Genomic DNA, 24,635 nt, shown 5'->3' with positions numbered 1-24,635 from the left:
GAAATATCATGGTTTGGAGCAGCTTTGCTGCATCAGGGCCTGGGCAGCTCACCATCATAGAATCCACGATGAATTCTTCATTGTACCAGAGGGTGCTTGAGGATAATGTGAAGCCATCTGTCGGAAAGTTGAAGCTCAACCGAAGGTGGACCTTGCAACATGACAATGACCCTAAACATACCAGAAATCCAGCAAGGAATGGCTGAAAAGAAAGAAATGGAAGGTTCTGGAATGGCCAAGTCAAAGGCCGGATCTAAATCCCATCAAAATGTTGTGGGGGGATTTGAAACGAGTTGTGCATGCAAGAAACCCCTCAAACATCGCACAGCTGAAAGAATTCTGCATGGAGGAGTGGGCAAAAATTTCTCCCAGTCGATGTCAGAGACTGGTAGACAGTTATAAGAAACGCCTTCTTGAGGTTGTTTCTGCCAAAGGGGGCAATACCACCTATTCGAGCCAAGGGTGTACTTACTTTTTCCACATGCGAAATTTGCATTTATGTTTATTTAAATTATACAATGGACTACAAAATGTAAATGTTTCATGATATTTGTTATATTATATCACGTTTATCTATCAATATTGTTGAAATGAAGATCAAATAGCTGTATGTTGAAATATGTTGAAAAAGTCAAAACTTTACATGGGGTGTACTTACTTTTTCACGTGACTGTATATATATATATATATATATGTGTGTATATACATATATATTGTTACGGACACGGCTAAAGATGTTGCTTGACCGAGCGGAATGGCCGCCGTGTTCTTACAGTTTACCCGATTACCCCCAACTCACCCGATTCCACTCGAACGTTGGCCAAATCGCGCTACGCTAAATCAATGATGGAAAGGACACAACGACTGGGATAAATGAAACGACGCAAGGGGTACAGTTCTCAAGACCTCCGGAGGAGGATATAATTAGTGGTGGAGAAAAGGGGTAGATTACAAGGTAGAGTGAGGTAAAAGACACAGAAGAGATGGGCACTTAGATACAATCTTATCTATCCCAGACAGACCACAGACAAACGGAACAAGGCTGACTTACACAGGGATTGATGGCAGGGAAGGACAGGTCGGTTGATAGCACAAGGTGCACCTTGGCTCGGGGACAGGATCAAGCACGGTCCAAAAGATGCAGGGAGGCCTCACAGCGCTTGGAGGTGGCGTCTTTCTTCTCCGAGCTCAGCGCGCATCTGACGTCACCTCCCTCTTCCTGCGCATGCTCAGCGGGGAGTCACACGCCCTCGGCTGGTTGGCTCCGCCCCAGATGGGACCGGTCCGCCGCTTCTATTGGGTGCGGGGGTTACCGGGCTCCGCCCTTGACGAGGAGCTGACAGCGAGCCCCTACTTGGTAACCCCGTCGAGCACATGTTCGATGGCGGCTCGTTGGAAAGGCCTGGTGCCCTCCCAACACCCCCTACCAACCAAGCCGGAGTGAGGACGCGCACTCCCCGCGCCGCCGCCGTTGTTGTTGTTGTTGTTGTTGCTGAACCGTGAGGAAGAGCTGCGGGGAGGTATTGGGAGGTCCTAAACTTCCTAACGGTGCCATACAATCACATTCTGGTGCAACGAAGAGTCAGAATTAATGGAAACGAGTCCTTAACTGACATAGACTAAGAATAACTAGCAAGATGTCTTATAGTTGTCTATGTGAGATGCGGTGAACCTGGGTGCGACATTTAATGGGGGAAATAGGGGAAGGTCGGGTCTACAGAGTGTTGTTTACAGAAAATGGGACTAGGGAATGGGGGATTGGGGATAGTTGGGAAGTATTGAGGAAATAGGGGAATATTTACAAGCGGATATGGATGGATGTAAATCCCATATCCGCAACATTGCACCCTTCTCTACCTCGGGGCGTCCCGACCCGATAAATTTTTACCTACTTTAGTGTGGCACTCAGATGTAGTTCCCTCTACTATTAACTCAACCCTGAGTGCGACAGTTTTACAGATGTTCACAAATGAGTAAATATGTCCCCCTGCGACGTTGCACCCTTCTCCTAACAGAACCACACCCACAGGATAACCGAATCGCGGAAAGCATCCTCAAACTAAACATACAGCCGGTAGGGAGCATCATTTACACAAGACTACACTGATATTTACACTACGATCCAGGACCTGTTCTTTGAGGAACACATGCAGATGTTATGCATAGAGAGAGCACGCATGCCAGCATCGATACACCAACCCATGAGTGCCCTGTGGCCCTACGGCCTTTAATAATGTGCAGAGCACCCCGTCCAAGCACCTAAAGCACCACCCCATTATGTACAGTCAGCACGATCCGGTGCACCAATAAAGTGTTCAATAAAAAAGGCACAATTAAGTGTCCATGGTCACCGGTGGTGTCGCAGCCGGCCGATGTTCTGCCGCTGGTCTTGCCTTCATGGAGTGCACTTGGCCTTCTGGCTTCTTTAAAAATAAAGAAAGGCGCCAACCGCGTCCATTTCTAAATTGTGGCCGTCAGGGGGGCCAACTAAAAGTGGTTCACCTGTATGGCATAGGTGCCACGTTGACCCAGAGGTCCATCCACGGGTGGTGCTTGACCGCCAAAGAACTGCGGTCCATTGTGGGCGGCCACCAAAATTGCGGTCCATATGGTGTATCGATCCAGGCAGCAAGCAGCGGAAGTGCAGGCCCACAACTGCGGAGCCAGCACCTCTCTCTCCTCTCTCTCTGCCCCAAAGCCAGATCCTCGGAGGTGGGAGACAAAAGAAGACAAGTGAGTAAGGTGGTAAGGGCGCAAAAGTGCACGCAATACAAGGTAATGCACACTGGGGGCACATGGGAACCAGGTGAGACAGGTACGTTCCTACCGTACGCCCCCCCCCCCCACCAGGTAACCTACATTGCCCCTCCCTTACCCCTTACTGTATCCACAAAACACAACACTACCCATAACCATCTACTTTACACATCAACAAACGTCCCTACTGTCTTCCCCGTTCCTCCCATAAACCAAATTCGTCTTCTCTCCCTCCTAACCAATCAAATTTGCCATTTCCAACTCTCATCAAAATTTGCCATCACCAATTCATCATCAGTCCCTCCTAAGGAGGGAGAGATGGAATCACCCCAATGTCTCATCCACGTCGTGATGCGTCTCACAAATCCACACAGCAATTCTCCTTTCCTGCAACACAGAACAAAGGAACACAGGTGTGGAGTCATCATCACCACCTCAGGTAAGTGGCTGCGTATGGTGCGACAGGTTCATCAATCCTAACTATTTCCTAAATGACTTTAACAACTTTACATTACCCGGGGTCTTTCCCTGCCAATCCATTGGCCAACTTACACTATGGGTTCTAAAAACCAATTCCCATTGACCAAACTGTGGTGCTTCTCAAGTTGGGGTCTCACTCCCCCGATTCATCACTCGGTGCCCCCGCACAATTTCGGTGGCTGGGTCATGTGACGCTCCTAGCTGGTCCGCCCACCTGCACACCTCCACCACTGTTGTTGCTTACCGAGCTCACCTGCTCCTCACCCTAACCTAACTAACTGGGGAAGGCCCTCTCGCACTCTCACCCCCTCAGTGCCCTCTCTGGCACGGGCTGCCCGATCCACACCCGGGATCCTCAGGCACCCACTGACACTAACGGCTCCCAGAGCCCACCTGCGGCCTCACATGGCCGACATCTAACAGTGGCGGAGTGCCCAACCATTCACACTCATACTAACAGGCCACACGACCAGCCAATTTCACCACACCAATGCACCCATCCACAATACCATTCTGCATCCGCACGACAAATGCCAATATCCAACCACAATTTACCTATACCTTCTAACTATTCTTTAAACTACCCTCCCCGGGTACTCGTGAAAAGGGGTCCACTCTTCCCCCATCCACACCTTCGCACCATGCACACCACTCCGTACCACTTACTCCAACTCTCTCCACACCAATCATTCTCTGCTCCATATATTCCACACACCTGTACTTGCACACCTGTGCTCTCATACTTGGTGCCGCCTGCACCCTTCTCTCCCCCAAGCACATTCGCGCTGATCCACAACACTCACTACTCATACACTGCTCCACACACCTGTCCAGTTCTCACACAGCATCATCTCATCTAACTACTCCCCTCTGAAACTTGCGCTTCCCAGTCGTCCCTTTAACTATTGCGCTCCCTCGTCATTATCATCCATACTAATCTACCTGCGTCCCCTCTACAGGTATCCTTGTCACTAACTAACCTTAACGTTACCTAATGTCATCTTCGCTAGATCCCTACACACAATATCCTAACCCACCCGGGCTAGTTTTCACTGCCATACACCCCATAATCTAGTGCTCCTTTGCCCCCATCATGGGAAGGGTGGCAGGGATGCCACCCTTACCCACCGTCATACGGCGCGAGTGGGACCTTGTGGGACCACCTCGTATGCGAGTCGTTGCCCGCCTGCCGGACCCCGTGCGTCGCCCCTTGCGGGGTTAGCGCGGGGCCGAACCGGCCGGGCCCCCACAGTACATTACCCCCAAGGGGCTCTCGTGCCTCCCCTGTCCCTCTAAAAACTACCCCTGTTGGTGTCGATGCATGGGTCACACTTCTGCAACCCGCTACCCATTCCATACCACCACAACCTTGCTCACTCACACCTCGCACCTCTCCCATCACCGGACCCTCTCGCTCGCACCCTCATTCCATACCCTCCGGACCAGCCATACACCTCACTCTTGGCCTCTCACGAACATCTGGGTCCATCTCGACCCCCAAGCTTATTAAATCACCTGGCGCATCATACGCACGACCATATTGGTCACCACTTACACCGGGTCCTCTTTCTCTTCGCTTCTCCTCCATCACCTGCGAATCCCTCATCCGGTTAATGAGCACATCATCACGATCCGAACACAGACTTTGGACCAATTCTTTTACTTCCTCCTTTATCTCTTTCTTATCCTCTCTCCATCGCTTCTTAATTTCGCTCACCCCTTCTTCCACTTCTTCTAATTTCTGCTTCACCTCCTTCATCTCCTCGTGCGCCCCCTTAAGTTCTTCCTCTAACTCCACCTTATTTTTTTCTATGTGCTCCCGCACCTCCCGCTCTTTAACCTCCATCGCCTCTACCACCTTGTTCATTTTCCTCGTCAGGTCCTCATGTACCGTCTGACACTCTTTTTTAATTACCCCTACGTCCTTTTTCATCTCCTTCTGTGTCGATTTTAAACCCTCTATTACCGCTGTGTTCTTCTTTACCTGGTCCCCCAACTCCTTTTGTCCCACTGTCAGTTGTTCTACTCCCAGCGTCAACTCCTCTATACCACCTTGCAATTTTACAGTCCCCTTTCTCACCTCCTTCTCCATGCGCTCCTTACAGTGCCTCACCTCCTCGCGCACTCCTACGACCTCCTCACTCACACCTCTTCTGATCTCCTCTCCCATCACTTGCATCTCCTGCCCAGATGCCACCCTCATCTGCTCCATTTCCTCCCTGTGAGCATCCAATTTAGTTTCTACCCCCATTCTGACCCCCTCTATCTGCTGCCCCATTTTTTAACTTCCCTTTCCGCTTGGTCCCTCATGTCCCTCAATTTGCCTTCCATATTGTTTTCTAACCCCTCTAACCCATTTTTCACTCCCTCTATCTGCTTCTCCTGGGCAGCCATTCTATTTTCTACCCCCGTTAACCCCTCCTGTATTTCCCCTAATCTATTGTCTAATCCCTCTATTCTACTCCCTAACCCTCCGATCTGGGCCCCCATCCTTTGTTCGAACCGTTGGCTATTGGCCCCCATGTCCTCCCTCAATTTCTCGCTATTGGACCCCATCCTTTGTTCTAACCGTTCGCTATTCTGGGCCATAAGGGCCTTCATTTGTATTTAAAAAAAGGTTCAAATCTACCAGCAGCGCTGCTACGGTCACGGGCGCGGTCGCCGTAGCCATCTGCGAGGCGCCATTTTGCGCGCCCGTAACCTCGTGCGCGAGGACGCCATTTTGCGAACCTGCCGCCCTCACTGCTTCGCTCTCCTCTTGTCCCTCAATTTGGTCCTGGATCGACCCTGCCTCACTCTCCTCTACCGGAACCCAGCCGTCTTGATCTGCCATAGCGCGACTTTCAAAATTCGGGTTTTTATTTTAAAACAAAACAAATTTCACAGTTAATAATTTCGAGCGCGTGAAGCGCGCTTCGGGTCCAATCTCACTTCCTGACACCAATTGTTACGGACACGGCTAAAGATGTTGCTTGACCGAGCGGAATGGCCGCCGTGTTCGTACAGTTTACCCGATTACCCCCAACTCACCCGATTCCACTCGAACGTTGGCCAAATCGCGCTATGCTAAATCAATGATGGAAAGGACACAACGACTGGGATAAATGAAACGACGCAAGGGGTACAGTTCTCAAGACCTCCGGAGGAGGATATAATTAGTGGTGGAGAAAAGGGGTAGATTACAAGGTAGAGTGAGGTAAAAGACACAGAAGAGATAGGCACTTAGATACAATCTTATCTATCCCAGACAGACCAGACCACAGACAAACGGAACAAGGCTGACTTACACAGGGATTGATGGCAGGGAAGGACAGGTCGGTTGATAGCACAAGGTGCACCTTGGCTCGGGGACAGGATCAAGCATGGTCCAAAAGATGCAGGGAGGCCTCACAGCGCTCGGAGGTGGCGTCTTTCTTCTCCGAGCTCAGCGCGCATCTGACGTCACCTCCCTCTTCCTGCGCATGCTCAGCGGGGAGTCACACGCCCTCGGCTGGTTGGCTCCGCCCCAGATGGGACCGGTCCGCCGCTTCTATTGGGTGCGGGGGTTACCGGGCTCCGCCCTTGACGAGGAGCTGACAGCGAGCCCCTACTTGGTAACCCCGTCGAGCACATGTTCGATGGCGGCTCGTTGGAAAGGCCTGGTGCCCTCCCAACACCCCCTACCAACCAAGCCGGAGTGAGGACGCGCACTCCCCGCACCGCCGCCGTTGTTGTTGTTGTGGTTGTTGCTGAACCGTGAGGAAGAGCTGCGGGGAGGTATTGGGAGGTCCTAAACTTCCTAACGGTGCCATACAATCACATTCTGGTGCAACGAAGAGTCAGAATTAATGGAAACGAGTCCTTAACTGACATAGACTAAGAATAACTAGCAAGATGTCCTATAGTTGTCTACGTGAGATGCGGTGAACCTGGGTGCGACATTTAATGGGGGAAATAGGGGAAGGTCGGGTCTACAGAGTGTTGTTTACAGAAAATGGGACTAGGGAATGGGGGATTGGGGATAGTTGGGAAGTATTGAGGAAATAGGGGAATATTTACAAGCGGATATGGATGGATGTAAATCCCATATCCGCAACAATATATATATATATATATATATATATATATATATATATATATATATATATATATATATATATATATATATATATATATATATATATTGCTGTGTGTCTATCCTGTAGTGAACACCTCAGGGCGACATGGATGACCAAACGAGCTTTAACTCCAAGTCGTTCAATACAATGGTGGACCTTCGTTATATGTGTGGGGGGGAGGGGGTGGGGAGGGGGGGTGAGGGGTGGACGGAAGAGCCGCGAGCGCTTACCTGCACAGGTCCACCGGCCGTCTTCGCACCTGCAATGATTAATTCAAAACTGACACAGGATTCAACTGTACAAAAATACCGGCTTTATTAAAGAAATGCCAGTAACAAAATAATGCACGATAAAAACTATGATTGCTAAATGGGACGTCCCCACACAGAGATGGAGATCTCGCGAGATCACGGCGAGGTCACGTCTTTTCGAAGCTGCTCCATGCGCTCACGCTTTCGAAGCTAAGTGATATTTCTCAATTGTGTTTTTGTCGAGACTGTATCTATCTTTCGGTGTATGGACCTACAGCGTATCTTTTGGAAAATTTTCGGTGCTAATTTTTCGTTCATGTATACAAAATCGTCGGTTAATGGTATCGAGTATTCTGCGGCCTAGTACTCGTAGGCTTAGACTACCGTACCGTCTCAGACCTTGTGGTTTGTTTTTCTCTCAGCGATTCGTCGAATGCGCTGAAATTATTTTCGTTCTCTGTTTCGTACCAGTCGTTCACCCCGTACCTCCTTGTTTAATATCTGTACTCACAAAAAAAAAAAAAAAAACACAAAAAAAAATTTCCTTCCCAGGTCTTATTCGTTTATTTGTTGTTCTTTTTGTTCATTCGTTCTTCGTTCGCGATCACGCGGTTAGAAATGTATAATCTCTCCCCTGAACAACTATTTTCTCTCATATATTATAACACCCTTTTCTTCTTTTCCTACAAAAGGATGCTTTCGTCTTGCTCACCAAATCTATTCATTCCAAAAAATATATATAATACCATCTCTTACAGTTCCTCCTTTCTACATTCCCTAAACTATCCAGAACTCCACCCCTCCTCCAGTGTCCTCAAACGTATTTTTGACTCGAAGGTCTCAAACTCATTTTGCAAAAAATGTTCGTTTCCCATGAATCATACACTTTTCAAAATCCAATCTCACCCCTCCCCTCCAAATCCTCCCCATCACCCATCCCTTTCAAATCTCCCCCCTTGCCCCTTCCCTCCCCTCCCTCCTAAACTCCCCCCACACCCCTCCCCTCCGAGACTCTCCCTCGCTCCTCCCCTCCTAGACTCCCCTCTCACCCCTCCTCCTCAAAGCATCCTCCCTGCTTCTTCCTCCTTCCAACTTTCACCTTCATCTCCCCAAACCTCCTGCCTTGCTCTTCCCCCTCCTCAAATAACACCTCACTGTGTCTCACCCAATCTCCATCAAACCTTTTGTCTGCCCCATTCTTCCCTTTCTCCAAGCTATTCTGAAATCTCTGACACACCTTCAACAGCTCTCCCTACCTCTTCCTCCTCTTCCACATCTTACCCTACCCCTCCCCCCCCCCCTGTTCTGGACCCGATGCTCCCCCTTCCTCTTCATTAACGGTATGGTCCTCAAACATCCGGGGCCTTCGCTCAAACTTGACTGACCTCTCCATACAGGTTGCTTCTGACAAACCAGATGTGATCTGCTTAACAGAAACTTTCCTCCTTCATGATGTCTCTGATGCCTTGGTATCTCTCCCAGGTTACTCCCTCCTCCGGTATGATAGACCTGAGCCTCGTCCTGGAGGTGGGGTTGCTATCTTTATAAAAAACTCTCTTCCTCACTCGCCCTCCACTGCCCTCTCTCCACCTCACCCCCAGGAATACCTTTGGCTACGGCTTCCCCTTCGCTCCCACCTTTTGTTCATATGTGTGTTGTACCGTCCACCAATCAGCGATGACTCCATCTACATCTCACTGTCTGATAATATGGACCAACTTCTATCTACCCATCCCAACTCTCTCTTCCTCATATGTGGTGATTTCAATTGTCACCATGCCAGTTGGCTGGGTGTGGGTACCTCTCTCACCAGCCATGGCTCTTCAGCAAAGGACTTCTGCGACTCACTGGGACTGACACAATCTGTCAATTTCCCGACCCGGATCTCAGTCAACGGAGCACCTTCTCTTCTGGATTTGGTTATGACAAACTTCCCTGAAAATGTCTGCTGCTCTTCTTCTGCTCCAATCGGCTCATCTGATCATGTGCTTGTCAAAGTGGACATCTCTCTGACCATTCTCAGAGAGCCTCCTCAGCGTCGACGAGTCTGGCATTTCACTCAGGCCAACTGGCACGGTCTTCAAGCAGCCATCAATCATCTGGACTGGTCTCCCATCTCTACCGCCTCTGACATCAACTCATCCTGGGAATTCTTTCAAAGTAAATTGCTCTCTCTCATGCACAGATTTATACCATCTCGTCTTCAGTTGTCATACCCTTCCTCCCGTCCATGGTACACGGAATCTTGTGGTGAGGCTGTTGCCCTGAAACAACTTGCTTTCGTCTCCTGGAAAGCAAATCCAACGGAAGGAAACCTCATTTCCTTTCACAAAGCCCGAAACAAGTGTGTGTCCACCCTCAGGAGAGCCAGGAAACAATATCTCACCATTCTCAAGACCGAACTCTCTTATCTGTCTCCCTCTTCCAAATCCTGGTGGCGTCTGGTCAAATCTGTTTCTGGTGTTTGTTCCCCCTCCATCCCCTCCCTCACCTCAAACGGCTTAACGGCTGACTCCGCACGTGAAAAAGCTGAATGCCTCAACTCTGTGTTTGCCTCTAAATCTTGTGTCCCAAACCCATCCCTCTCTGTACCCACCGTACCCAGTCGTACCCAGCTGCTCCTGGACTCTGTGTCCTTTCCTCCTGACAAGGTGGAAAAGTTTCTGTCAACCCTCGACTCTGATTCTGCAACTGGTCCTGACAGCATCAGCCCACAGGTCCTAAAATCATGTTCTTCTGCTCTTACACTCCCTCTTTCTGTTCTCTTCACCCTCTCTTTTGCTCAAGGTCATCTGCCATCTGCTTGGAAATCAGCCAACATCACCGCTTTGCACAAAAAAGGTGCAAAAACAGATCCCAGCAACTACAGACCAATCAGCCTTCTCCCAATTATCAGCAAAGTCATGGAATCCATCATTGCTTCAGATATTAAATCTTTCCTCTTCTCCAATGGCTTGATCTCTGATCATCAATTTGGTTTCAGACCTGGTCACTCTACTCTGGACATGCTGCTTCTGCTTTCTCAACAATGGATGGAGGTCCTCAACGCCAAACAGGAAATTAGAGCTGTCTCCCTTGACATTTCACGTGCCTTCGATACGGTCTGGCACCCTGCTCTGCTCTCCAAACTCTCCTCCTTTGGTATCCATGGAAATCTCCACGCATGGCTGGCGGACTTCCTCTCTGGTCGTAGTCAACGTGTGGCCCTGAATGGGTTTCTCTCATCTCCTCTTCCTGTTCAGGCTGGAGTTCCCCAAGGTAGTGTTCTGGGCCCTGTGCTTTTTCTGGTCTTCATCAATGATCTCTCTGACTCTCTTGAAAATCCTCTCCATCTCTTTGCTGACGACTCTACTCTCTGTCGCTCCATTCCTCATCCCTCAGATCGGCAGTCTGCAGCCTCCTCACTCTCTGCAGACCTGGACAAAATCACAGACTGGTCAAACAAGTGGAACATGTCTTTCAATCCTGACAAATCTCACACTCTTACAATGTCTCTCCGAAAGGACCGACTGGACAACCCTCCCATCTACTTTCTCAACAATCCTCTCCAAGAAGTTCTGTCGCTCAAGCTTTTGGGTCTCACTATCTGCCATGATCTTTCTTGGGAAAACCACATTTCCAAGCTGGCCTCCAAAGCCAGTCGCCGACTGGGCATCCTCCGTCGTGCGAAGTCCTTCCTTGGCACACCTGAGCTCCTCACCACATCACCACATACAAGGCTTTCATCCGCAGCTCAATGGAATACTGTTCCCCCCTCTGGGCTGGTGCTCCTGCCTCACACCTTGCTCGGCTTCACGCTGTTGAGGCCAAAGCTTTCAGAATCATTGGAATCTCCTGCGATGTAGTCAACGCCGAGGGCCTTTCACTCACTCACCGCAGGCAGGTTGGTGGTCTTTCTGTCTTCTACCGACTCCTCTCCGGCCTTGCTCCCCCAGCTCTCTCTGTGCTCTGTCCCCCCAATATTCCTTCAGGTCGCACAAGATCTGCCTGCAACCCTCTTATGGTTAAACTGCCAAAGTCTAGGCTTTCTGCTCACCTTCACTCTTTCATTCCCCTTTTCTCCCGCCTCTGGAACAAACTCCCCCACTCCCTTCAATCCCACTCCTCCCTCCAGGTCTTTAAAACAGCTGTTCACCACCATCTCTTATCTTCCCCCATCGAAAACCTTGATCTTTTCTACCCCCGGTAATTCACCCCAGAGTCCTTGCAGTGTTCATATGTTTTAATCCTCTCCCACCTCCCCCAAGTCCTCCCGATGTCCCTGCTCTCAAATGTTGTGTTTGTGTCCTTCCCCTTCTTCCCCCTCTCTTTTGTGTCCTCCCCCCTCTCTCCCCATCTTCTCTGCCGCTCCCCTTGTTTTTTGTGTTTTGTGTGTCGGTTTGTCTTTTTGTGTGATTAATGTTTGCTCTTTCACGAGCCTCGATCTTGTATACAAACAAAAAAAAAAAAAAAAAAAAAAAGACCCGTATACAGCGCAAAGGGAAGAATAACTGGAAAATAAATGCGTGTTATTTTGTGGCCACTTAGCTCTGAGCGGCTCTTGAACCCCGACAGGAATCGTCCAGGCCCCGAGCGCGCAATCCGGACGTGGCACAGGCCCTGGCGGGAAGAAGGCCTCAGCGCGCCCTCGTTCACTCAGCCGCGCTCGTTCTCGTCATCCGCCTCACCGGCACTCACGTCTCTCAGCGCAGGAGTACTATCAACTGTGACTGTTCATCATGACATCCCGAAGCAGAGAGAGCTTGTCGGCGACCGTTCGCTATCAAAGACAGAAAACCGAGAGAAAAACCAGGAGGAGACAACACGAATGGTGGTCGCTTCCAATGAAATCCAATGCGCAAGAGGCCAAAATGTGGGGACTCAAGTCTTTTATTCCCCGGTCTTCCAACTCCTCCGATGACGTTCGCACACTCCCCAATCAGCGGCCGCCATCCCATAACTCCACGGTCCTGGACCAATCACTCCTCTCCGGGGCGTGGCCCCACGGCCCTATCTGCTTGATGTGGTAATGTCGCCGCTGACAGTGCCAGCGGTATTGTTCAACGTCTTGTTCCAGTTGCATTTATTTTGTGTTATAAATGCACGATTTCTTGTTAGGTGTGTGTGCTGCATTGTCATGAGGAACAGAGGAAAAATAACAGAGGCCATTACATACAGGGGATGAATTACCCATAATCCCTAACTAATTAACATAACACCACCCCTTGTGATGGGAACAAAGATACAAGTGTGACAAATCGTTGTGGACCCAGATGGAATTAAAAGAAGATGGAGGAGAATAAATGGGATGGCAACATCGAGAGTAACCCAGTTTTAGGGTTACTCTCCATGTAATATATATAACAAATACTATATATATATATATATATATATATATATATATATATATATACAGTGGAACCTTGACTTACGAGTGCCCCAACTTACGAGTTTTTCGAGATACGAGCCGTCGCTCGGGCGGTTTATTGCTTTGAGATGCGAGCCGAGATCCGAGTTACGAGCTTTCGCCACCCGGTCACGTGGTTATCTTGCCGTGCAAGTACAGTATCTCTGTCGTATAGCGCTGCATTTTTGTTTTCGCATTTTGGTTATTTCGAGTTTACGCCGCCAGGTGGGTTCTGGTCACGTGGTTATCTTGCCGTGCAAGTACAGTACGTATCTCTGTCGTATAGCGCTGCATTTTTGTTTTCGCATTTTGGTTATTTCGAGTTTACGCCGCCAGGTGGGTTCTGGTCACGTGGTTATCTTGCCGTGCAAGTACAGTACGTATCTCTGTCGTATAGCGCTGCATTTTTGTTTTCGCATTTTGGTTATTTCGGAAAATTTCTTAGTTTTAACCATGGGGCCTAAGAAAGTGAGTGGCAAGTGCAGTGCTGAGAAGAAGAAGAGGATGATGTGCTTGGATATAAAACACGCAATCGTCGTGTTTTATATAAAACTTGTGCTTGGATATAAAACACGCAATCGTCGAAAAACATGAGCGAGGTGCCGAGGAGGACGTATATAACGGCAGAGGAGAAGAGCATGCCAGGCCACAACTTGTTCAGAGTGCCGGCGATAGCTCGCCTTCTCTTTGTGGAAAACACGGTGAGATCCTTAACATCCAACAACTAATGGGACGCAAACGGGGCGCCCAGTTTAGCGGTACACCCATTGATGAATCACCCTGCCTGTGATTCACCCATGACAGGTTATAGCTGGGTCGGGATTCAAACCCAGGCTGGACAGTTTAGACTTTAGAGTCAAGTGTGCGTACCTCCAGTCCAGGCCATCCTGCCAACTTGTATGCTGCATACAGGTGAAATATAAAGCGCGAGATATTTTTATATATACTGTATATTTTTTTAAAAATTGGTGTGGTTTTTGGCGGGCTGGAACGGATTAATAGCATTTCAATGCATTTCAATGGGGAAATTTGATTTGAGATACGAGCAATTTGAGTTACGAGCTCGGTCACGGAACGAATTAAACTCGTAAGTCAAGGTTCCACTGTATATATATATTGTTGCGGATATGGGATTTGGCCTCCATCCATATCCGCTTGTAAATATTCCCATATTTCCCCAATACTTCCCAACTATCCCCAATCCCCCATTCCCTAGTCCCATTTTCTGTAAACAACACTCTGTAGAACCGACCTTCCCCTATTTCCCCCATTAAATGTCGCACCCAGGTTCACCGCATCTCACGTAGACAACTATAGGACATCTTGCTAGTTATTCTTAGTCTATGTCAGTTAAGGACTCGTTTCCATTAATTCTGACTCTTCGTTGCACCAGAATGTGATTGTATGGCACCGTTAGAAAGTTTAGGACCTCCAAATACCTCCCCGCAGCTCTTCCTCATGGTACAACAACAACAACAACAACAGCGGCGGCGGCGCGGGGAGTACGTCCTCACTCCGGCTTGGTTAGCCGCCATTGAACATGTGCTCCGACGGGGTTACCACGCAGGGGCTCGCTGTCAGCTCCTCGTCAAGGGCGGAGCCCGGTATCCCCCCCCGCACCCAATAGAAGCGGTGGACCGATTCCATCTGGGGCGGAGCTAACGAGCCGAGGGCGTGTCACTCCCCGCTGGGCATGCGCAGGAAGACGGAGGTGACGTAAGATGCGCCCCCAGCTTGGAGAGAGAAGTCGCCACCTCCAAAGCGCTGAATACCTCCCCGCATCTCTGGACCGGACCGCGTTTGATTCTGCCCCTGAGCCAAGGTGCACCTTGAGCTATCGACTGCCTGCCCTTCCTTGCCATCAATCCCTGTGTAAGTCAGTCTTGTCCCGTTTGTCTGTGGTCTGTCGGGAATAAGATAAGACTGTGTCTAAGTGCCCATCTTGCTGTGCTTTACCTCTTACCGTGTAATCTACCCGTTTCTGCATCACCAATATTATATCCTCCTCCGGAGGTCTTGAGAACTGTACCACTTGTGTCGTTGCATTTATCCCAGCCGTTGTGTCCTTTCCTTCATTGATTTAGCATAGCGCGATTTAGTCAACGTCGAGTGGAATCGGGCGGGGTAGGGTTCTAATCGGGGAGTAACTGTGCGGACGCGGTAATACCAAACCGCTCGGTAAACTAACATCTAAAACCGCGTCTGTAACAATTGGTTGTCAGGAGTTGGATTCGGACCTGGGACTAAATTTGTTAGGCCCAAATTTTGGAACACCAATTGTACTATTAGAGTAACAATTGGTGTCGAGGAGTGCGATCGGACCCGAAGCGCGCTTAAAGCGCTCAAAATTACAAGTGACCGAAATTTGATTGTGTTTTACAAAAATAAAAACCCGAATTTTGAAAGTCGCGCTATGGCAGATCAAGACGGCTGGGTTCCGGTAGAGGAGAGTGAGGCAGGTTCGATCCAGGACCAAATTGAGGGACAAGAGGAGAGCGAAGCAGTGAGGGTGGCAGGTTCGCAAAATAGCGTCGTCGCGCACGAGGTTACGGGCGCGCAAAATGGCGCCTCGCACATGGCCACGGCGACCACGCCCGCGACCGTAGTAGCGCCGCTGGTAGATTTGAACCTTTTTTTAATACAAATGAAGGCCCTTATGGCCCAGAATAGCGAGAAATTGAGGGAGGACATGGGGTCCAATAGCGAGAAAATGAGGGAGGACATGGGGTCCAATAACGAGAAAATGAGGGAGGACATGGGGGCCAATAGCCAATGGTTAGAACAAAGGATGGGGTCCAATAGCGAGAAATTGAGGGAGGAAATGGGGTCCAATAGCGAGAAATTGAGGAATGACATGGGGGCCCAGATCGGAGGGTTAGGGAGTAGAATAGAGGGATTAGGAAACAAATTTGAGGGATTAGACAATAGATTAGGGGAAATACAGGAGGGGTTAATGGGGGTAGAAAACAGAATGGCCGTTCAGGAGAATCAAATGGAAGGGATGCAAAAGGGGTTAGAGGGGTTAGAAAACAGTATGGAAGGCAAATTGAGGGACATGAGGGACCAAGCGGAAAGGGAAGTTAAACAAATGGGGCAGCAGATAGAGGGGGTCAGAATGGGGGTAGAAACTAAATTGGATGCTCACAGGGAGGAAATGGAGCAGATGAGGGTGGCATCTGGGCAGGAGATGCAAGTGATGGGAGAAGAGATCAGAAGAGGTGTGAGTGAGGAGGTCGGAGGAGTGCGCGAGGAGGTGAGGCACTGTAAGGAGCGCATGGAGAAGGAGGTGAGAAAGGGGACTGTAAAATTGCAAGGTGGTATAGAGGAGTTGACGCTGGGAGTAGAACAACTGACAGTGGGACAAAAGGAGTTGGGGGACCAGGTAAAGAAGAACACAGCGGTAATAGAGGGTTTAAAATCGACACAGAAGGAGATGAAAAAGGACGTAGGGGTAATTAAAAAAGAGTGTCAGACGGTACATGAGGACCTGACGAGGAAAATGGACAAGGTGGTAGAGGTGATGGAGGTTAAAGAGCGGGAGGTGCGGGAGCACATAGAAAAAAATAAAGTGGAGTTAGAGGAAGAACTTAAAGGGGCGCACGAGGAGATGAAGGAGGTGAAGCAGAAATTAGAAGAAGTGGAAGAAGGGGTGAGCGAAATTAAGAAGCGACGGAGAGAGGATAAGAAAGAGATAAAGGAGGAAGTAAAAGAATTGGTCCAAAGTCTGTGTTCGGATCGTGATGATGTGCTCATTAACCGGATGAGGGATTCGCAGGTGATGGAGGAGAAGCGAAGAGAAAGAGGACCCGGTGTAAGTGGTGACCAATATGGTCGTGCGTATGATGCGCCAGGTGATTTAATAAGCTTGGGGGTCGAGATAGACCCGGATGTTCGTGAGAGGCCAAGAGTGAGGTGTATGGCTGGTCCGGAGGGTATGGAACGAGAGGTGCGAGGTGTGGGTGAGCAAGGTTGTGGTGGTATGGAATGGGTAGCGGGTTGCGGAAGTGTGACCCATGCATCGACACCAACAGGGGTAGTTTTTAGAGGGACAGGGGAGGCACGGGAGCCCCTTGGGGGTAATGTACTGTGGGGGCCCGGCCGGTTCGGCCCCGCGCTGACCCCGCAAGGGGCGACGCACGGGGTCCGGCAGGCGGGCAACGACTCGCATACGAGGTGGTCCCACAAGGTCCCACTCGCGCCGTATGACGGTGGGTAAGGGTGGCATCCCTGCCACTCTTCCCATATGTGTGGGGCAAATGCGCAATAGTTTATGGGGTGTATGGCAGTGAAAACTAGCCCGGGTGGATTAGGATATATTGTGTGTAGGGATTTAGTGAAGATGACATTAGGTAACGTTAAGTTTAGTTAGTGACTGATACCTGTAGTGGGGACGCAGGTAGATTAGCGTGGATTATAATGATGAGGGAGCGCAATAGTTTAAAGGGACGACTGGGAAGCGCAAGTTTCGGAGGGGAGTAGTTAGATGAGATGATGCTGTGTGAGAACTGGACAGGTGTGTGGAGCAGTGTGGAGCAGTGTGGAGCAGTGTATGAGTAGTGAGTGTTGTGGATCAGCGCGAATGCGCTTGGGGAGAGAAGGGTGCAGGTGGCACCAGGTGTGAGAGCACAGGTGTGCAAGTACAGGTGTGTGGAACACATGGAGTATTGGAATGAGTGGTGTGGAGAGAGTTGGAGTAAGTGGTATGGAGTGGTGTGCATGGTGCGAAGGTGTGGATGGGGGAAGAGTGGACCCCTTTCACGAGTACCCGGGGCGGGTAGTGTAAGTGTTAGGTAGAGGGTATAGGTAAATTGTGGTTGGATATTGGCATTTGTGGTGCGGTTGCAGAATGGTATTGTGGATGGGTGCATTAGTGTTGTGGAAATGGCTGGGCGTGTAGCCTGTTAGTGTGTGTAGTTGGTTTGGGCACTCCACCACTGTGAGGATGTCGGCCAGGTGAGGCCGCAGGTGGGCTCTGGGAGCCGGTAGTTGTGGATGGGGCCCGAGGATCCGGAGGACGGACCCGGGTAGCCCAGTGCCAGAGGGCACCAGGGGGTGACAGAGCCAGGAGAGGGCCTTCCCCAGTTAATTAGGTTAGGGTGAGGAGCAGGTAAGCTCGGGTGGCAACTACGGTGGTGGAGGTGTGCAGGTGGGTAGACCTGCTGGGAGAGCTACACGTCACAGCCCAGAAATTGTGCGAGGGCACCGGGAGATGAATCGGGGGAGTGAGACCCCAAATTGAGAGGCACCACAGATTGGTCAATGGGAATTGGTTTTTAGAACCCATAGTGTAAGTGGGCCAATGGTTTGGCAGGAGAAAGACCCCGGGTAATGTAAAGTTGTTAAAGTCATTTAGGAAATAGTTAGGATTGATGAACCTGTCGCACCATATGCAGCCACTTACCTGAGGTGATGATGATGACTCCACACCTGTGTTTTCTTTGTTCTGTGTGCAGGAAATGAGAATTGCTGTTGGATTTGTGAGACGCATCACGACGTGGATGAGACATTGGGGTGATTCCATCTCTCCCTCCCTAGGAGGGACTGATGATGAATTGGTGATGGCAAATTTTGATGTTGAGTTGGAGATGGCAAATTTTGATGGGAGTTGGAAATGGCAAATTTGATTGGTTAGGAGGGAGAGAAGACGAATTTGGTTTATGGGAGGAACGGGGAAGACAGTAGGGACGTTTGTTGATTTGTAAAGTAGATGTGTATGGGTAGTGTTGTGTTTTGTGGATACAGTAAGGGGTAAGGGAGGGGCAATGTAGGTTACCTGGTGGGGGGGGGGGGGGGGCGTACGGTAGGAACGTACCTGTCTCACCTGGTTCCCATGTGCCCCCAGTGTGCATCACCTTGTATTGCGTGCACTTTTGCGCCCTTACCACCTTACTCACTTGTCTTCTTCTTTTGTCTCCCACCTCCGAGGATCTGGCTTTGGGGCAGAGAGAGAGGAGAGAGAGGTGCTGGCTCCGCAGTTGTGGGCCTGCACTTTCGCTGCTTGCTGCCTGGATCGATACACCATATGGACCGCAATTTTTGTGGCCGCCCACAATGGACCGCAGTTCTTTTGCGGGCAAGCACCACCCGTTGATGGACCTATGGGTCAACGTGGCACCTATGCCATACAGGTGAACCACTTTTAGTTGGCCCCCTGACGGCCACAATTCAGAAATGGACGCGGTTGGCGCCTTTCTTTATTTCTTAAGGAAGCTAGAAGGCCAAGTGCTTCAAGAAGGCAAGACCAGCGGCAGAACATCGGCCGGCTGCGACACCACCGGTGATTATTGAACACTTTAGTGGTGCACCGGAAGGTGCTGACTGTGCATGATGGGGTGGTGCTTTTGGTGCTTGGATGGGGTGCTCTGCACATTATTAAAGGCCGTAGGGCCACAGAGCACTCGTGGGTTGGTGTATCGATGCTGGCATGCGTGCTCTCTCTATGCATAACATCTGCATGTGTTCCTCCAAAAACAGGTCCTGGATCGTAGTGTAAATATCAGTGTAGTCTTGTGTAAATAATGCTCCCTACCGGCTGTATGTTTAGTTTGAGGATTCTTTCCGCAATTCGGTTATCCTGTGGGTGTGTTTCTGTGAGGAGAAGGGTGCAACGTCGCAGGGGGACATATTTACTCATTTGTGAACATCTGTAAAGCTGTCGCACGCAGGGTTGAGTTAATAATAGAGGGAACTACATCTGAGTGCCACACTAACGTAGGTAAAAATTTATCGGGTCGGGACGCCCCGAGGTAGAGAAGGGTGCAATGTTGCGGATATGGGATTTGGCCTCCATCCATATCCGCTTGTAAATATTCCCCTATTTCCCCAATACTTCCCAACTATCCCCAATCCCCCATTCCCTAGTCCCATTTTCTGTAAACAACACTCTGTAGAACCGACCTTCCCCTATTTCCCCCATTAAATGTCGCACCCAGGTTCACCGCATCTCACGTAGACAACTATAGGACATCTTGCTAGTTATTCTTAGTCTATGTCAGTTAAGGACTCGTTTCCATTAATTCTGACTCTTCGTTGCACCAGAATGTGATTATATGGCACCGTTAGAAAGTTTAGGACCTCCCAATACCTCCCCGCAGCTCTTCCTCATGGTACAACAACAACAACAACAACAACAGCGGCGGCGGCGCGGGGAGTGCGTCCTCACTCCGGCTTGGTTAGCCGCCATTGAACATGTGCTCCGACGGGGTTACCACGCAGGGGCTCGCTGTCAGCTCCTCGTCAAGGGCGGAGCCCGGTAACCCCCCCCCCCCCCCCCCCCCGCACCCAATAGAAGCGGTGGACCGATTCCATCTGGGGCGGAGCTAACGAGCCGAGGGCGTGTCACTCCCCGCTGGGCATGCGCAGGAAGACGGAGGTGACGTAAGATGCGCCCCCAGCTTGGAGAGAGAAGTCGCCACCTCCAAGCGCTGAATACCTCCCCGCATCTCTGGACCGGACCGCGTTTGATTCTGCCCCTGAGCCAAGGTGCACCTTGAGCTATCGACTGCCTGCCCTTCCTTGCCATCAATCCCTGTGTAAGTCAGTCTTGTCCCGTTTGTCTGTGGTCTGTCGGGAATAAGATAAGACTGTGTCTAAGTGCCCATCTTGCTGTGCTTTACCTCTTACCGTGTAATCTACCCGTTTCTGCATCACCAATATTATATCCTCCTCCGGAGGTCTTGAGAACTGTACCCCTTGTGTCGTTGCATTTATCCCAGCCGTTGTGTCCTTTCCTTCATTGATTTAGCATAGCGCGATTTAGTCAACGTCGAGTGGAATCGGGCGGGATAGGGTTCTAATCGGGGAGTAACTGTGCGGACGCGGTAATACCAAACCGCTCGGTAAACTAACATCTAAAACCGCGTCTGTAACAATATATATATATATATATATATATATATATATATATATATATATATATATATATATATATATATATATATATATATATATATATATATATAAAAAGCTGGGTCTTCCAATCAATATCAGGTCATTTATATTTTAGTAAACTATCAAGAAGATTGTAAAAGTTTATAATTGAAAGCAGCTGTTCTTACTAGTCGATAAAGCCGACGTTTCGGCAAGTTTCCACTCGCCTTGCTCACGGCAGATGTTTAAGTGAAGAAGAAGCTTGAGAATAGCCATGTGACCTCCACTGTTGATAGGGTGAGTTGGTCTGACTAATCCGGACATCACGTGGCAGTTGAAGACGGCGTGGGAGAGACGTTATAGCCTTGTCCCATATGTACGTGATTAAATCGCAAACCACCTCTTTTGTTAAGGAAATGGTGATTCAACTCTTTCCCAAATGGATTTCGTTACACCTTTAGCGAGCTACTTTTTTTCTCTGTATAAGATGACCACTTGACTTATCAAAGCTGTGACCATGCATGTTCAAGTGCGTATACAGCAGAGTTCAAAGGCATTTCATAAAGCTGAAAGGGAATAGGATTTAGTAAGTATCTCCTTTGTAAGTCTCAGCGCATGAGCCTCCACATCTGATGCCATACACCAAGTCACGTTTCCTATCCTTCTGGATCTTGCCCTTCACATGAACTAACTAGCTGCGCATAATTCTGTGTAGTTTATACTTTATACGATGTAACAATGTCAAACTTGGAGGGGGTTTAGTACCCATGACCTGACCCTGGGTGCCCACAGCAGGTATTACAAAAAATTGGTGGATTTATCAAGGAGTGTGGGATTGTATATGAATCAAAGAAAAGTCGTCACACACAGTGACACACACTAATGAAGGTGGATACTTTGAGACCTGGTAGGTTTCCATTCTTTCTCCTGAAACCAAACCTCGTGTGGAGATAGCAGCCAATAACAACTTACAATCTCTCTCTCTCTCTCTCTCTCTCTCTCTCTCTCTCTCTCTGGCTCTCGTTCTCTCTCTCTCGCTCTCACAAAGGCAGACACACACACACACACACACACACACACACACACACACACACACACACACACACACACACACACCACACACACACTCTCTTTCTCTCTCTCTAGAAATGGTTTTATACCCTTCCCCAGATCTATGTCTTCCCACAGTTCTATCTTGGAGTTCTACGGACAGTTCCTTGGACTTCATGGTAAAGTTTCTGCTCTGACATGCACTGTCAACTGTGGGACCTTATATCGAAAGGTGGGTTTCGTTCTAAATCATGTCCAATCAATTGAATTGGCGACAGGTGGACTCCAATCGAGTTGTAGAGACATCTCAAGGATGATCAAAGGAAATTGGATGCACCTGAGACCAATTTGGAGTGTCATAGCAAAGGGGTTGAATACTTATTGACTCAAGACATTTCAGCTTTTCATTTTTAATTTATTTGAAAAAATTCTATTTTAAAAATCCCACTTTGTCAATGTGGGGTATTATGTGTAGATCAGTGACAAAACTTCTCAATTTGATCCATTTTAAATTCAGGCTTTAACACAACAAAATGTGAAAATAGTCAAGGGGAGCGAATACTTTCTGAAGGCATTGTATGTGGGAAAGATTACTGACCTGGGCCAGCAATGGCCTGTGAATGGTGAACTCGAGGCAAGCGGAGCTTGGGGCACTTGTGACACAAATATTGCCATCACTTGTCACCTGTAGTGAATGCATTTTAGACATTGCAAATACCAAGAGCATAAGGGGAGGGATCAGACATGAGGGGTGAAAACACCTTTTTATTTTCAAATTTACCAGTTCAATGTAAGGACACCAATTTTTTTTTTTTTTTTTGTATACAAGATCGAGGCTCGTGAAAGAGCTAACATTAATCACACAAAAAGTCAAACCGACACACAAAACACAAAAAACAAGGGGAGCGGCAGACAAGATGGGGAGAGAGGGGGAAGGACACAAACACAACATTTGAGAGTAGGGACATCGGGAGGACTTGGGGGGAGGTGGGAGAGGTATAAAACATATGAACACTGCAAGGACTCTGGGGTGAATTAGCGGGGTTAGAAAAGATCAAGGTTTTGGATAGGGGAAGATAAGAGATGGTGGTGAACAGCTGTTTTAAAGACCTGGAGGGAGGAGTGGGATTGAAGGGAGAGTGGGGGAGTTTGTTCCAGAGGCGGGGGAAAAGGGGAATGAAAGAGTGAAGGTGAGCAGAGAGCCTAGATTTTGGCAGTTTAACCATAAGAGGGTTGCAGGCAGATCTTGTGCGACCTGAAGGAATATTGGGGGGACAGAGCACAGAGAGAGCTGGGGGAGCAAGGCAGGAGAGGAGTCAGAAGAAGACAGAAAGACATCAACCTGCCTGCGGTGAGTGAGTGAAAGGCCCTCGGAGTAACTTCATCGCAGGAGATTCCAATGATTCTGAAAGCTTTGGCCTCAACAGCGTGAAGCCGAGCTAGGAGGCCAGCTTGGAAATGTGGTTTTCCCAAGAAAGATCATGGCAGATAGTGAGACCCAAAAGCTTGAGCGACAGAACTTCTTGGAGAGGATTGTTGAGAAAGTAGATGGGAGGGTTTTCCAGTCAGTCCTTTCGGAGAGACATTGTAAGAGTATGAGATTTGTCAGGATTGAAAGACATGTTCCACTTGTTTGACCAGTCTGTGATTTTGTCCAAGTCTGCAGAGAGTGAGGAGGCTGCAGACTGCCAATCTGAGGGATGAGGAATGGAGCGGCAGATAGTGGAGTCATCATCAAAGAGATAAAGAGGATTTTCCAAAGAGTCGGAGAGATCATTGATGAAGACCAGAAATAGCACAGGGGCCCAGAACACTACCTTGGGGAACTCCAGCCAGAACAGGCAGGGGAGATGAGAGAAATCCATTCAGGGCCACACGTTGCCTACAACCAGAGAGGAAGTCCGCAAGCCATGAGTGGAGATTTCCATGGATACCATAGGAGGAGAATTTGGTGAGCAGAGCTGGGTGCCAGACCGTATCGAAGGCACGTGATATGTCAGGTGAGACAGCTCTGATTTCCTGTTTGGCATTGAGGACCTCCATCCATTGTTGAGACAGCAGAAGGAACATGTCCAGAGTAGAATGACCTGGTCTGAATCCAAATTGATGATCAGAGATCAAGCCATTGGAGAAGATGGAAGGATTTGATATCTGAAGCAATGATGGATTCCATGAATTTGCTGATAATTGGAGGCAGGCTGATTGGTCTGTAGTTGCAAGGATCTGTTTTTTGCACCTTTTTTGTGTAAAGCGGGAATGTTTGCTGATTTCCAAGATGCTGGCAGATGACCTTGAGCAAAACAGAGGGTGAAAAGAACAGAGAGAGGGTGAAGACAGAGCGGCAGAGCAGGATTTTAGGACCCGTGGGCTGATGCCGTCTGGTCCAGTTGCAGAATCAGAGTCGAGGTTTGATAAAACCTTCTCCACCTTGTCAGGAGAGAAGACACAGAGTCCAGGAGCAGTTGGTTTCGACTGGAAAGGTGGGAACAGAGAGAGATGGGTTTTGGGACACAAGATTTTGAGGCAAACACATAGTTGAGGCATTCGGCTTTGTCACGTGCGGGTCAACTGTGTAGCCATTTGAGGTAAGGGCATGTGATATGTCAAGGGAATGGAGGGGGAACAAACACCAGAAACGGATTTGACCAGACACCACCAGGATTTGGAGGAAGGAGACAAGGTTTGAGAGTTCAATCTTGAGTGTGGAGAGATAGTGCTTCATGGCACACCTGAAGGTAGACACAC

General features: G+C 49.1%; 1 protein-coding gene across 1 annotated transcript in view; it reads right to left on the bottom strand.

The window, feature by feature from the left end:
- Positions 1-24,635, bottom strand: part of RARS2 (arginyl-tRNA synthetase 2, mitochondrial) — a 79,881-nt gene that overhangs the window by 49,020 nt on the left and 6,226 nt on the right. The window contains exon 4 of the mRNA XM_078773567.1: positions 22,489-22,575. Within this exon, the coding sequence (XP_078629693.1) occupies positions 22,489-22,575 (87 nt within the window). The remainder of the gene's footprint in view (positions 1-22,488; positions 22,576-24,635) is intronic.

The sequence above is a fragment of the Myxine glutinosa genome, chromosome 3 (genome assembly GCF_964187855.1).
Source record: "Myxine glutinosa chromosome 3, kmMyxGlut1.1, whole genome shotgun sequence".
Lineage (NCBI taxonomy): Eukaryota > Metazoa > Chordata > Myxini > Myxiniformes > Myxinidae > Myxine > Myxine glutinosa.
This window is presented reverse-complemented; position numbering and strand designations above follow the sequence as displayed.